This window comes from Diplotaxodon limnothrissa, linkage group LG14, assembly GCF_057381915.1.
Source record: "Diplotaxodon limnothrissa isolate DT_005_m linkage group LG14, D_limnothrissa_male_GT1.1, whole genome shotgun sequence".
NCBI classification, from domain to species: Eukaryota; Metazoa; Chordata; class Actinopteri; order Cichliformes; family Cichlidae; genus Diplotaxodon; species Diplotaxodon limnothrissa.
Window position 1 is genome coordinate 26470831 of NC_140609.1, and position 16335 is coordinate 26487165.

At 37.6% G+C, this 16335-nt stretch overlaps 1 protein-coding gene across 1 annotated transcript in view; it reads right to left on the minus strand.

Moving 5' to 3' along the window:
• schip1 (schwannomin interacting protein 1) overlaps window positions 1–16335 on the minus strand; it is a 240416-nt gene that overhangs the window by 220340 nt on the left and 3741 nt on the right. The window contains exons 3-5 of the mRNA XM_085371734.1: window positions 6699–6766; window positions 5565–5651; window positions 3023–3164 (exon numbers count right to left, since the gene is read on the minus strand). Coding sequence (XP_085227860.1) covers window positions 3023–3164; window positions 5565–5651; window positions 6699–6766 — 297 coding nt within the window. The remainder of the gene's footprint in view (window positions 1–3022; window positions 3165–5564; window positions 5652–6698; window positions 6767–16335) is intronic.

A 16335-nucleotide genomic window follows, 5' to 3' on the forward strand; every position in this document is an offset into this window, starting at 1 on the left:
TGCTGTGAATCATGGGGATCTACTCGTGCAATCAAGTCAGCACATATAGATGCTCAAATGTAAATGTACACATAAACTTTTTAAAGCATATTTGAAATGCAGAACAAACTGTACAAGGTACCTAATACTAGTCTACAATTATGGTCAAATAAAGCGGGAGCACAGAGACATAATTTGTTTCCAGCTTGCAGATAATGATCTGTTATATATCACTGAATTAGCATCTCTGCTTTCACTACTCCACACGACCTCATCAGCATTCAAAAGTGAAGCTAATCAATTCCCAGGTAAGTTCTCAAATTTGCCCAGATATGTCTACAGACAGAATGTTAGTTTAGCCCGAAGGCTGGTAGAAACATGACTTGTAATAGTGTGATTTTGCCTTCAGCATGTTAAGCACTTTGGTGGACACCAGTGTTTTAAGTACTGTTTCTGGAAGTTAAATGACGATTGATAACTGCATGCTTAATATGGAGTACACTCAGGCCAGCTCAACAAAAAAAAGGTTTGTTGTTTATCCTGACAATTCATGTGGTCAAGGAAGTCAGTGGAGTTGACCAGGAAGCAGAAAACCAGAGACTGAGATTTTTTAACTTTGAATAAAATATATATAAAAATGTGTGTGTGTGTGTGTGTGTGTGTGTGTGTGTGTGTGTGTGTGTGTGTGTGTGTGTGTGTGGTGCCCCCAAGGGGGATCATCTGGAGAAAAAAAGATGTGTTTCATTAAAAACAGCTGACTATCCTTGGCAGGAAAGGTTCATTTACTGATCCTCAAATGTCCATGTTTTAATTAATACAAGTGTATGGGCTAAGTGGAGGTGAAGTCATCATTACATGACGCATGGGCTATGTGTAGCAACCAGTCAGTTGTGAGCCTGTGTGCCAATCAGAAGTTTAAAAAAAAAAAAGAAACATAAAATGGAAATATTCAACTGTAGTACAAGTACTTGAAATTTGTTGTATCTGGATAAACCCCTTGAGATGTAACATCTTGTTTCAAGGAGGTCGAGAGAGCTGAGGGTCTGGGAGGTACTGGGAAGGTGAGCTTGAATCTAGGAGGTTTTCCAATGTTGGAAGAAGTAAAGAAGGAAAAACCACAGTGCTGCAGTGTCTCCTCTATGTGTGTGTGTTCATGCATATTTCATGGAACTATGATATTGAAGTATGTTTGAACCTCCCCCTCCCCTACAGGCCAGCAGCAAGGTCCTTCAAGCCCACATGAGCCAACATGAAGAACCACACAAACATACATTCACAAACGCACACACATAGCATGGCACCCTGGCCTTATGCTGATGAATGTCTGTCCTTCAGCGACCACAAGAGCCACAGCAGAGTGATACAGTCTGAATGAGGACAGACGAAGCAAGAGAGAAAACGATGCAGAGAGAGTGGTGACAAGGCAGAGAGGGGAAGAAAAAAAATGGAGTTAAGAGTGTAGTGTGCTGTGGGTGGAGGTGCAAGAGAAGGCAAGGCAAGGCGGTACAGAGGGCAAAGGTTCAGCACAGCTTGTCCAGCATTACTCCACCAAAATAGAGCTTCAAACTGAAAAAGGTAAGGCAGATTGGGGAGTGAGTGACTCACAGTAAACACTCTCAGCAAAAGTGTTTAATCTCAAAAGATTTTTTTTGGTAAACTTTACACCATTCAATTTGAAGTAGTGGAGGAAAAGACTGACTAAGCGTTACTTAACAACAGTACACCAGCAGCCCCAGCGTGCATAGGTGTGGGCTGCTTGGTGATATTACAAGTATTTCAATTGTTCAGTCGATGTGAAATAACATTAACAGCCACAATTAAGGTAAAAGTATTTAACTCGATTCAACGTCTCCTCTAATTGTATAACAATTTATTATAATATAGGACTAAAGTGTTAGCAGCATAATACAGTCCATCGTTTTCATGAGTCCAGCATATTTTAACATAAAATTTGCAAATAAAAAAATATATTTATTTATTAAATATATTGCAATAGTGAAGAGTAACATACTTGATTTTTCAAGAAGAGAGGGGATTCTTTGTCATCCTGGTTTTTAAGTTACAGCAAGTTTCTAATTAGCGAGACACTTTGCTGCTGTTTAATGAACAACAAACTCTTTCAACCAGAACAAACAACCTAATAAACAAAGCACATGCACACACTCACTGAGTCTCACCAGGATACTAGCCCATCTGTTTGCTAAGGGATTCTTGCTTCCTCTAACACTGCTTAAAAAGAGAGTGGGAAACAAATGCAACCCACACACACTAGTGAGTACGGAGACATGACATCATTTTTTCCCTGTGCTGAGTCTCTGCAAAGAACGTGGGCAGGAGTGCGCGGGTAGCTTGTGTGTGTGTGTGGCTCAGTGTGATTACTAAACTGTGAGAGCCGACACAGACTGGGGAATCAGCGCAGCAGACTAATGTGCGCGCCTCTGCGTCCACATGTGTCACTTAGAAGTTGAGGCGATCTAAAAGCATCTTTTTTTCATCTCTGCAATCATCTCCTTATCTCTGCATCTGCTTCTGACTGTCTTTGTTCTTTTCTCCTTGTCTTCTCGCTGTTTATCAGCTGCTGCTTATGCAGTTATTTTTTTTCTCTGGCTTTTGTTTGGCTGCCATGCCCTGTGAGCATTGTTTAATGCACCCCCACATTCCCTGAGGAGATTGGGGGGAGTGTGGGGGTAAGATGGGGGAGGACAAGGGCATAGGCACTTCATTAATCAATCAACCAGCTTTGAAAATTTACCTAATTAACGGCTAATTACAGATCTGGGCACAGTGCCAGCTGGCATCCCATCCACCTACACCCCTGCAGTCCCCCAAATGACACTAGAGGTAAACATCCCTCCCTCGCTCCCTCTTTTTTACTCTCGTCTTTGTTAGTCTACCCATCCGTGCATCCTCTCCCCCCATTTGTTATTCATTCTCTACTGTAACAACAGATCACCGCTGATCACTCACTCAAGACATCTCTGAGCACTTGGCTCATTCTCATGTCACACCATATGGCTGTCTGATTTTGTTTTCGCAGTCTCACCGGTGAAATATTGGTGGTCATCACAGGTTCCTGGAGGCTCTCTGAAGGCACAGTCTCTCTCCAATGATCATTGGTTCGGTTCTTGTCTTGTGCTTGCCAGCTCTCTCTACGGGACATACTGGCACGCCAGGCACGCTGGATCCTGGTGACATAAGTCAGCAAAATGTATTTATTGAGACATCTTGCATTTTTTTTAAAAAAAGGGTGTTAAATTTTGGAGTTCTTCGTGAAAGGAAATGGTTTTGCTGAAACTTTTTAGAAGCCATGTTAAGTATTTGCTTCAAGGATGTTTGATGAACGATTGTTGGAGTGATAGCTGCTGAGCATAAAATACACAATGTTGTGCTGCCATAACCAAAGGCAAGCAAGTGTTGTTTTTTCTTACTCACTTTAAAAATAAGAAAAATAATGTAAAAAAGACAACAACATTCATTGGACACTTCATTAGATATATGGCTAGTGCAGAGTTGGACACCAATCTGTCTTAAACATTTTCTTGACTCTTTCATGGCATAGATTCACAAAGGAGCTGGAAACATCCCTCATTTTGGTCCATACTGACATGATAGTGTTCAGTTGCTACAAACTTGTCAGCTTTACATCCATGGTTTGTATCTCCCATTCTACCACATCCAAAAAGTCCTCTACTGGATTGAGATCTGGTGACTGTGGAGGCAATTTGAGTACAGTAAACTTAATGTCATATCCCACGCTATTACACCAGGACTACCCACCTGAATTGTTTCTTTCATGTGTTACATAAATTATGACTCTACTGTCTCATTGATGCAGCAGAAAGAGTCAGTCCAGAGAACGTTTTTCCAGTCGTCTATTGTCCAATTTTTGTGAGCTAGTGTGAATTGTAGCCACAGCTTCCTGTTCTTAGCCAACAGGAGTGTCACCCGGTGTGGTCTTCTGCTGCCCATCTGCTTCAAGGTTGGATATGCTGTGCATTCACAAATGCTCTTCTGATACCTTGTTTGTATAAATGTCTTATTTTTGTTACTGTAGCATTACTGTAAGATCAACACAGTCTGTCTATTCTCCTTTAACATCAACAGATGTTCACTATTTTCTCTTTGTCTGACCATAAACCTGAGATAAATGTGAAGTAGTTTAAAATTTTCTGAATCAAATCAAATCACATTATTACCTTTTCTGATACATGGTTTGTACTTCAGGAGGTCAACCAACCTCGAAATACCTTTGTTGGTATCCCGTGATTGGCAGTAATTCAGTTTACTTAACAAAGTGGCTGGAGAGCATAGAAATACCTAAGAAGGCGTAAAGAAGTAAGTCTAACAATTACCCATTAAAGAAATGTAACACAGCTCATTCTTTATTCTCCGATCACTTAATTTTTATCAAATTTAACAGCTTTGGTGCAGAGCTTTAAGCACATCTGCAGTACTGCTGGGCTTGTTCTTGTATGATAGCATACAATAATGAATTTGCAGTATATGTGTGAGTATATATACTGTCTGTCTGGCATAGTTGTAAGACTGAGCCAAAACAGGTTTCTTGCTTCTTCTTTTTTAAATTTGCTATCATTATGAATAAAGGTTAACTTAAATTTGAATGCTCACCAAAAAATCAAACAAACAAAAAAGCACAAACACAGTGAACACAGAACTGGAAGTGAAATAGTTCACTTCCAGTTCTGTTTCTTCATAAAACTGAAGGAATATTGCCAAGATGCAAGATATTAAGTAAACAAGTGCATCACACCAGATTTCTGTCTCTCTTTCTTTAACTCATCTTCTTATTTAGCTCTTTGAATTTCCAAGACAACTTCTCCTTCTTGGCCATTCTCAAACATCTTTCTCCTCAGTTTCTTGCTTAACTTTGTCTATGTTTTCCTTTTACCTTGTCCTCTCCCAGCCTATGTTTCCAACCTACAGACAGCTTTCTCTCCATCTTTCACTTTCCGCTCACTTTCATCCCAGTAGTCACCTCAACAGCAGACTCCAGGATGGAGTGTAGGATCAATTACCCGATGGAGAAACACATTCACCTCCAGTGGAGCAGAGAGACAGCTGAGGCAAATGGAACAAATTGAATTAAACCACATCTTCTAGCTCCAAGCCACTACCTTTTCTTCTTCCTTCGCTTCCTTCGCTTCTCCTTTTCCCTTTGCTTTTTCAGTCTCTCCATTTCCGTGTATTCCTGTTTCATTGACTTTTCTCTGAGTTCATCCAAACACTTTTTCCTTATCTGTCAACGTTTTTTTATCCTATAGAGAAATTTTTTTTTTTTCTATCCTTGGCTTCCAATGAAGTGAGAGCCTGAAGCCAGAGCTGTTCTTCCCTGTCGCACCTACAAGTGTGTAACTGCGTAGATGAAAGCTGACAAGAGTTAATGCTTTCAAAGTGACCCTTGACCCCACAAGTCCATGACCCCAAAGAACAGAATGAATTGAAAGGAACTGAACATGGATGACATTCAAAATGAAAGCCTTTCATATTGTAAGAATCTATTGTTATGACTGGGTATTGTACAAATAATCATAATGATACATAAAGCAGCCAAAAGTGATACTCACACAGCAGCCTTTATCTCTAGGTGCTGTTGTTGATCACGGCGGTGAAGGCTATTGTCGTCCTCCATCTCACTCCTACGTGGACAACTTCTACAACGATAACAGTGCAGATAAAGAATAATTGTGAGGTTGGAAATATAAATACTGGCATCAACACAGAACATGGTGTATGCAAATCATCTAAAAAATGATAAGTTGTTACTGCAGGGTTACTGCACATACTAGGCTAGTGAAACCCCAATTTCAAAAACATACATAAAAGCAAACAATGTTTTGCAAATGTAATAAATCCACATTTAAAGAAAAATATCCCACTTTGATGGAAATGCCTCAAAAAGCTGGCATGAGGGCAAACAAAGGTTGGAAAATTAAGTGGTAATGTAACTAATTAGACTAACTCGTAACAGGTAAGTAATTTGACCCATAGTTTCTCAAAAATAAAGATGGCAGATGCTCACTAATCTGCAAAAACATGCATGCACAAATTGTTGAATTGTTTTAGAATAATGTTCGGCATTTGCAATGATTGAATATCTCATCATCTGCATTATATGATATTATTAAAACATTCCAAAAATCTGGAGAAATCTCTATGTGCAAGAGGCACAGCCTAAAGTCAATATTGGAATGTCAATGAGCTTCAGGTTCTTCAGGCAGATCTGTATTAAAAACAGATGATTCTGTCATGGAAGTCATGACAGAATTCCAACATAGGAACATTTAAAGAAGAATACATGTGTACGTACAGAAGAAGAACCAGCTTGTTATCAGCAATCAGTTCAAATGCCTGCATCTCTGATGGTATGGGGGGGCACAAGTGCCTATGAAAGTCGCAGCTTGCATATGTGGAAAGGTACCATCAATGCTAAAAGGTACATGGTACATTCTTTTAAATCTGTGTTCAATTTTGAATAAAATATGGCTTTATAAGATTTGCAGATTCATGCATTCATTTTTTTATTTACATCTTACACAGCTGCCTAATGTTTTTGGAATTGTGAAATAAAGTGCTGTTATGGCAAAATGGTTCTGATAGCTTTAAAATCCAACATTGCATTTTCCTATTGTGGAGAATGCCGTGTGCTTTGGGGTTTTTTGCTCATTTATGAACAGGCAGATTTCTGTACAGGGTCTCACCTTTCTATCTTTTGAACAGCTTGGCCTCCGCTGTGGTTGCAGTAGCGATGATACCTTTTCACTTCTTCCTGGCAGTTGAAAAACATCAATATGTCAGCATGGTCTATAATTCTCAGTGTTAATGGAATATGCATATGACAGTGGAAAAGCTGTATGATAATAAATATGTAGTATATCTATCTGTATGTGTAATTAATAACACCTACACACATACTGCCTGGCATAGCTACATAACTGAGTCAAATCAGGTGATTTATAATTTGTTGTTGCTATCAGTCCCTTCTAACCTCAAATAAGGGCGCATATTTGAGTCACTTGATTAACACAGATTTGTAAGTTGGAATAATGCTGATGCATAGCAGCACATGTCGTATGCAGGTGCCAACTAGCCGGGTATCCGCTAAGAAGAGCCACTCTCCTAAACAGTAGGTCATAGCAGGTCTCACCACAATCTTGTAAACATTTCCTTTCACTCTTGCTGCTTTTATTCTGTTAAAAAACAACCCTGGCAGCTCTTCTCCACCTCTTCTCCACTTGTCTCATGCACTGTCTGTTGCTTTGAATGGTCTGCCACAGACATTTAAACTCACCCACCTTCACTACCTTACTTCTTTACTACTCTGCCTGTCTCCCTTTCATTCTCACATATGTATTTTGTCTTGCTTCTACTGACTTCATTCCTCTTCTCTCCAGGTCATACCTCCACCTCTCCAGGCTCTCCTTATCTGCTCCCCACTCTCACTAGACACGGCAGTGTTGTCTGCAAATATCATCTGTCAACATGTCCATCGCTGCCACAAACAAGAAGGGCTTCAGCACTCATCACTGAGCTTACACCCACCCCCACCTTGAACTTTCACTGACACTTCTACTGTACACCTCACTGATGTCTCGCTGTACTGCACCACACTTTGCCACTCTTGATTTTCTCATTTAGTATCACAGTTCCTTTCTTAGTACCTTATCATAAGCCTTCGCTAGATACACAAAGACACAAAAAAAACCCTCTCACCTTCTCTATCAAAATTCTTAAAGCAAAAGTTGCATCTATAGTACTCTCATGGCATGAAGCCATACTGCTGCTCACTGATCATCACCCCTGTCCTTAACCTTCCCTTCAACCACTTATTCCCACGGTTTCATGGTATGACTCATCAACTTTATCTCTCTGTAGTTATTACTAGGCTTGTCACGATACTGCAATTGCAAAGTCGATACCGACTTTGCCAGGACTCCATACAAATTTGAAACAGGTATTAGATTAAGATCAAGTTTAAAGGTGTTGGTTTGGAGGTTTTATCCAGTTCACAAATTATTTAGATAATTTCATTGCAGACCCTGAAGATAAAATATATTTTAGAACATACTAATAAACTAAGGGTTCAGCAAACAGCACAATACCTAACATCTAAATAATGTAATTATTGTAGAAGAGCATTATGGAAAAGTTACAAATACATTATGGATAAAGGGTGCTTTTACTTATACTTAAAATAATAATAATAATAATAATAATAATAATAATAATAATAATAATAATAATAATAATAATAATAATAATAAAAAAATAAGTTGTGAAAAACAGAGCACTCACTTTTAAATCTGACCACACAGTTTGCTACATCAAAATAGGTGACACATTTTAATAAATTACTGTAAAAATAGAAAAGTTACATTTCATCATCTTGCCTGCGGCTGCCTGCTGCTCTCTCTCTGCAGCTCTTTGCATCCTCAGCGCTACTCATCAGTCCTGAAACCGCTGCTCTGCTCCAGACTTTCACCTTTCATTTGCTCTGTTTAGGTCTTGGACTCTATGCTAAGTTCAGCTATGGTTCCCTCACTGCTAAGTGATAATTGCTAAGTGGCTAATGTTACTGTGTGTGCCAGACAGGTTAACATTTATGATAACTGTCTAAAACTTCAGTGTTGTTGAAACAGGAGGTTTACTGACGACTGAAATTCTTCCTAAAGTGTCGTTCAGTGTCATAAACGTTAACTTCTTTAGTTGTTAGTGAGGAGAGGAGCTCTTTGCCTCACTGTGTCAGCTACAGGAAGTAAAGACAGCACTGTTTCTATCAGTGTTGTTGCAAATACGTATGCATTTCCTCACTCTCCAGGATTGTGTTAAACATTCTGGTTAAAATGTCCGTTGACCTCTCTTCTAGACACCATCACACATCCACACTCTAAGAAATAAAATGTTGTATTTACTCCACCCAGTTATGTCAACCGGTTCCACACAACTGGGTTAGTGAAATATAAAATGTATGATATATTTAATTTGAACAAGAAATTTTAAGTACATCTGATAACATTTGGATAATTAAATGCAAATCAAAAGAATCGTGTTGTATTAGCTGAATATCATAATGTTGATCTAACTAACCTTGTTGATTTAAATTGAGAAGACTAAATAAAACCTACTCAACCAAAACAAGCTCTACTTACTTTAAGAAATAACATGTTGTATTTACTCCACCCAGTTATGTCAACCGGTTCCACACAACTGGGTTAGTGAAATATAAAATGTATGATATATTTAATTTGAACAACAAATTTTAAGTAAATCTGATAAATCTACTCACCCAAAACACGCTCTACTGAAACTATAGGATTAAATCACTTTAACAGAATTGCAACTTATTCTATTTAAGTTTGTAAATTAAAAAAATTGAACACCAGTTTATTCAGTTAACCTAACTTTAATAACACTTTGTGTAAAACTTGTTGAAGCACACTTTGAGCAATTCAAATGCTTCTAGATCTTTTTTCTTAAACAATCTTTACATATATTCAAGTGCATTTTAAGTGCAGGAAGACAAGATAAAGAATGTCATGTTAAACTGAAATGATTAAAACTGTAAAGTGTTGTGATTCCAACATTTTTAACATTAACATGACTTAATGTAAACTTGATTGGGCTACAATGAAAAGCCCACAATACAGCCCTGCAAACAGCTGGTAGAAATTACTTTAGTGTCATTTTTGTCCATATTTACAAAAATAACCTTTGCTTCAAAACTTAAACTGAAGTCCAAAGTTAGGAGCAGTCTTTTTCAGTGTAGTTGGATGTTGGTAAAGGTTCAAGAACAAAGAACGCAGAAAAGTGAAAGGCCTTGCAGAAGTTCTTGTGGCAATTCAAACTGAACAGTTTATGAAGTGCAAGGAGAAGGGTTCGAGAACCTTAAAGTTCAGTGTCCTCTATAGTTCAGTGCAGGCTGTTTCACTCAAGCAGTTTGTTTTTCAGAACCTGCACCTTCATGGATAGGTTGTTCCCATCCAACTCCATCAGCACCTTCTGAAGAAATTCAAATGTGTATTTCAGGTGCTTTGGGTAGCTCAGATTTAGACTGTAGATTAATCCAAGCAGGAGGGCACAACCCTTTGCCACATCACTAAGAGCTTGCAGCACAGTGCATCCTTCTACGATGACACCAATGTCCTCAGGTGTATCTGCAGAGTTTGCTCCTTCATGTCTGAACAACATAGACTCCCAAAGTCAGCTTCTCTGTTTCTCTGCTTGCTCCAAGATCCACATAAATAAAAATAAAAGAAAAAGATAAGTTAATTGCGTACATATACATATGGACAAGTAAGTCCACCTTCCATTTCCAATCCCAAATTAAAAAAAGGAAAATAGCTGATCATTTTCCTTTTTTAACTTACCAAGAATTCCTTGAACAGGTCATCTGGCTTTTCATTTAAGTAGAGACAGACAGCTTTCAGAATGCATTCCCGTCGAACATCAATGCTGGGATTCTGGTGGAGATAAGAACTCAATATGAGGGAAGTTTCCTATTTTGGTTCCTTTCAACCTCTTTACAAAACAAAGTCAAAAATATTAACACATAATCCAGATAAGTGATTAAGCAATGTTTCATAACTCACATCAGTGACGTGCAGTGAGGTTCATGATTGGTAAGGCACTGACTCCTCTGAGTCAGATAAACAAATATATGAACTCAAAAATCGAAGCTTTTCAATTTTGACATTACGTGAAAGCTTTCATTTTTGCTTTAATAAATTCTAGATTGTTCAACAATATATTTAATAATTGTGCCCCTAAAAATATTCAAATTAAATAGAAGATTAGAACTGGGCAATATGGACTTAAAATCCTATCATGACATTTTGTGGTATTTTTTGCGATAACAATAAGTCTGTGAAGGTTCTCAGTCATCCAGGTCATCGTAGTCTAAGGCGCTTGGAAAGAAAAGTGAAGCTTCTTCAGTGAAGAAGCTTCTCGGATGAGAGATGAAACGTCTTCAAGCAACTTAAAGAAGTCCAGACGCTTTTCTTTCCAAGCTTCTTAACAATAAGAGTTACAATAAAAGATCATAATAGTATTTTTGCCTATAAATCTATCAATGCAGCCTCACAAATACAAATACTGCAAATTAAACTTAGCAAATGTGCTATTTAGACAAACCAGCAGTTATTTATCTTGTTGAATTGATAATAAGTTTGACATTAATGGAAGTAATAGTCTCAACTAAATTATCATATTTTTTTTAGAGGTTTGAAAGCAGTCTATCATTTTAATCACATAGGACGTGTTTTATCACAATATTGATAAGCGATGCAATAAGTGCCCAGCCCTACAGAAGATGCATTAAAATTTATTTAGGTTTGGTGTGTCTCATTTTTTGTGTGTAGTAAATAAATTGGTCAAATGACCTGGAAACAATTATAGAAAAATCATTCATTTTACATCAATTTATTAATTTATAAATAGGAGATGCATTAAAATAAAATTGGTGCGTCTCATTGCTTAGGACTGATTTGGTGTCAATTTGTCCTTTGTGAAATTTACTGATGCTCCCTAAGAGTGCTGCTTTATCCACTGTGTCAATGGCGCTCTCAGTGTAATGTGATTACACTGTGAATCCATATACGTGTACCTCTTATACATGTTGCCTTTAGGGTTCAGCACTGCCCTCCATCAGCCTCACTCCATGCATTTTTGCAGCACATTTATGACCAATAACATTAAACATGTAACACAGATTCGTCAAATACATTAGGTAGTCTGCAAGTCATCATCTGTATTACATGTGTAATCAAACATGTACGTTGGCAATTTAGAGAAACAGCAGTGGGATTGCGCATGTGTGTGTCTGTGGTGAGACACAGCATCATCATTGCCTCCTCTCAGCGTTTTACCTTGTATTTGAACAGAAAATCCGTAATGACAGCAATTTTGACCATAAAAAGATTGAAATCACACAGAAAGCAAATTTAAAATCTAGTGTACAAATTGAATTTCTCTTTTGTTAGTATTTTACTTCTCATTAAGGTGCCTCACTTGACTGCATGTCACTGATTCACATGTATCTACAAAATATTCAAATTTACACATATTCAGTTGAAAAAAAATTCTGATTAATGACAGACACAGAAGTTGAAGAAGCATTCAAATAATTTCAGAGCTCAATCAAGGTCAACTAAAATACATACCCTATCCATGGCTGCCATGATTAAGTTGATATTGCGTTTAGCTGTTCCCCCCTTCTTTTTGAACACTCTAAGGTGGTCAGCGTAGTGGTCCAGCTTGGCCATGAAAGTCGACAACAAAGGGACCATGGTGATGCGGGCGAACTCCGCAACAACCTGAAACATATTAAAAATTACAACTAGAGAGTATTCTCTATTAATTTGATTAGAGGCCACATGCAAGAATGTTACAACTTTCAGTCAAACATTTTGTATCTTTTAAAATTAACAATTTACAGTACTTTGTTCTTCAAATACAAGTTCTTATGAAAATGACTTCCAATAACAAAGTTAGTAAGAATTACCTCAGTCTCTGAAAACAGGGCAGGCCATCTGTTTTTGACCTCTGCAATGAATGGCATGTCTTTGATGATTTCCTGTCTTCGGTAGCGATGATAGCCAATGGAAACTGATACAAGGAGTTAAATGGATTATATATAACAGTATTACACATTATTCTGCACTTCAATGACAACAGATGAACGCATGTCTTATACTTTACAAATCAAAATGTTAATCGCTTAAATCCCTGCGTTTGACACTAAACCAGAAATCAACATGGAGTCGAATTCTTTCAAACAATGTAGCAAGTTAATTGAGGCACATTTCTAAAATACACTATACATTCATTTCATTCTTCAAACTACAGGATCGCTGGCGCTCCCGGTGGTCATTACTGATGTCAGGGAGCAGGTGCGGTAGATGTTGGGAGTAATTTTAAAACTGTCGGTCTTAGTAGGCAAGTCTCACCTTAACAGGAATCGCAAAAGATTTTGGAAAATTACACCGAAGCAGGTTCAACAATATTTGTTAAATGTCTTCATACTTCTAACACGTGAGAGAGGTATACAAACTAGAGTGTTAAAAAATTTACCAGGCATCATTTGTTTAAAAAAAATGCAAAAGTATTCCCGAAAGTGTCAGATGTTTATCAGTTAGTATACATTAATCAAATTTGTCATCCTTAAATTGTTGTACTTACCAAATAATCCTCAGATGGCGATGGATTCTATCCAGGATACTAAGCATATGCAAGTCTCAGTTGAAAATGGCGGATGATCAAACTTCCACACTGCACATGTGCAAACTTAGAAGTATGGAGAGCCTATTAGGACAATCCTCTTTAAATTAAAGTGCTCTTCATTTTAAATGAACTTTTTACGTTGGATTTAATTTACTGCATTTTGTTGTATTGAAATCTTATGTTGTTAATTAAATTCAAAACAACATACTTGTGTTTAAAGTTAAAAATCAATTGGTGGCATTAGTTTTAACATAAAACATTTACATAATGCTACCAACATCAGTGTGTCATTTCTTAGAGTGCACAGGTATGTCTTCTGGAACACCAGTCCTTCCATCTCTTCATAGCTGTCCTCACTTCCTCCTTACAAATCTTCTGCACTTCCTGCACTAACCTTTCTCTATTTGTCCCCCTCTTTCATTTTCTTCATTAATCAGCTTCTCAAAGTACTCCTTCCTTGTTTTCAACACTCTTCCTTCGTTTGTTAGTTCCCATCTCTATCTGTAACCACCCTAACATCCTTTCCAGCCATCTCGCCAATCAATACAAGTTTTCCTTCCTTAGTGTTCAACCTCATACACATTTCACTATAAGCTTTTTCCTTTGTTACCTCTCCCAGCCTATCAGACTTTATCTTTTCTAACCTTTTCCTTTGAATACTTTCCTCAATTCCTTGTCTTCTTTCCTCTGTAAAGAATCAAACACCTTTTTGGCAGTGTCCTTTACGGCTTCATCTGTATTTTTCCAGTCATCTGGAAACTCTTCACTACCCAGAGCCTTTCTCTTGCAAACACAATACATCTACCTTCCTCCTCGCCATCATATCAGTCAACTCTCTCCCTTTACCTGTCTTGGTTCCTACATTTAAAATCCCTAGTCTCATCTCCATATTCCAGCCTCTTCTTTTCGTTTCGTTTCTCTTGTTCTGGCTCAGAACACACTTTCAGCCTCGCTTCTTCCTTTGTCTTTGGCCAACAGGACCACAGTTTGCATCCTGATAGTTAACAGCACTGGAGGCAGTTGTTGTTAAACCAGACCATGACCAATTTGGTATGGAAAGCTCATTCTTGATGATTTGATTGATTTCGATTTTATGCCGAATGCTCTGATGAAAACGTCTTATATCTGGGCATGGGACTGGCAATACATCTGGAAAAATGGTGAGTTTTGTAGGCTGAACTAATTCACACGCCTTAAATACATTTATCTAGTTATTCATCCAACTTTACATTTTTGTTCTCATCTTTAAATACAATAAACCTTACTTCATAAATTAATGTGCCAAATGATGTAACATAATATTCATACTCTAAATTGTAAAATGTAGAAATATCAACAATGAGTATAAAAATAAACCTGGCTAAATCAAGGAAATTAAAATGATACAACTCTTTTATAAGGCGTTATAGGTGCATAAACACTACTAATGGATCATTGCTTGATAGTGGTTGCTAGGCAACATGATTACATATGTAAGAACCTTTAGGGGCCTTTTAGATACCTGTGTGAAAAGTTTGGTTGCACAATTGATTGTGTGGGAGTAGTTTGCAGACAAACCAACAAATATTTTTTCTATTACACTAAAATACACGATCACCTGTGGCAGTGTGAACTTCATATGTCAGTGTTTCTCATACAACTCATTCTGTTGAGTTTAAAAGACAAAATGTACATTTGAAAGGTCTGGGAAAACCTGTGTTTCCAAATTTAATTCTTTCTAGACGACAATATGCCCCTTGAGATGACAAGAAACTATTTAAAGTATGTAGTCTTGGCATTGTCCAGTTACAGAACTACCCCAGTTTGAACATCACCACACAAACTTATACTATACTTGTTGGGGAAAGAAAAAGACTACTTTGGAACATATTCTCAGGCCAGACATCCTAAAGTTCATAATTTCAACTGCAGCCTTTTGCATTCAATACATACAAAATCAAATCTTTTGAGCAAAATTTTGTGTCACAGCACATTCATTTTCTGTATGTTTTGCACATTTCGGTACATGTAGTACAGGCATTGTGTGCTGTTACTGTAATAGTTTGACTCTTCTAAATGTTTATGCATATCTACCAACCAAAGCCAATTATGGATTAAGTGTTCAAGATGCCAGGCAAAGGATTTAAAATATAAGTGTGTCAACAAGTGTTATGCCGTATCAAATGAAGACTCCATCCAGATGCTCTAGCCAACATAAGAATCCATGACTAATGGCAATGGCAGTGTTAAATGGAATGAATGTGTTAGCATATTTTATACAATATTTGTTAATATAAAAATTTTGATATGCTAAAATATATGGATACTACTGAGATCAGAAATAATTACTCTTCATGATACTGATTATGATAAAGATCAGCTGACAAATCACAGCTTAAAGAGACAATTATTAGTTACTAATATTTACTGAAGCTATGTTTTTTTGTTGTTGTTGTTTTTTCAGCTACTATTTATTCACCACCAACTGTAATCTCTTGGGTTTCTGAACGAGATAAAATGCTCTACAATTACATAAGAAATATCAAGGGAGGGATATTGCTTGCAGTCTATAGGGCAATCGATTAAATCAACACCTGAATACATGGTTGCATAGAAACGGGGATATTAGTGAAACCTGCTGCTCCTGTGCATATAAACAAGTTTATCACATTATTTTCGATAGCAAAATAAGGGCAATCAATAGACTTGGATGCAAGGTAAAGTGAAGCATTAAGTTGCTGAAAAATGGGAGATGGATGGAAAAGTGGGATAAAGGGGAGAGAAAACAACAGCACATAGCAGAAAGTCTGCTTCCCTTTAATTGATGAGTTATTAAAATCATTATTTCTCAGCGTCCTAGTTCTATCACAAAGATCGATGGCAGGCACCACTGAACGGCCACACTAAAACACTTGCACACGTACACAAAACACTTGTGGGAGATGGTCGGGCCTTTGTGCCCTTCAGTCTAGCATTGTCTCTCCACAGGATAAAGCCCCCCTCCACAAGCCCGTGGACACAAACACTGCACTAGAACAGTTAATGCACCTGCATACGTGCACAGCAGCATGTATGCAAGCACGTATACACCTCAGTCTGATCTCAGAGGATTTCATTACAGTGTGTTGATGCGCCGAAACA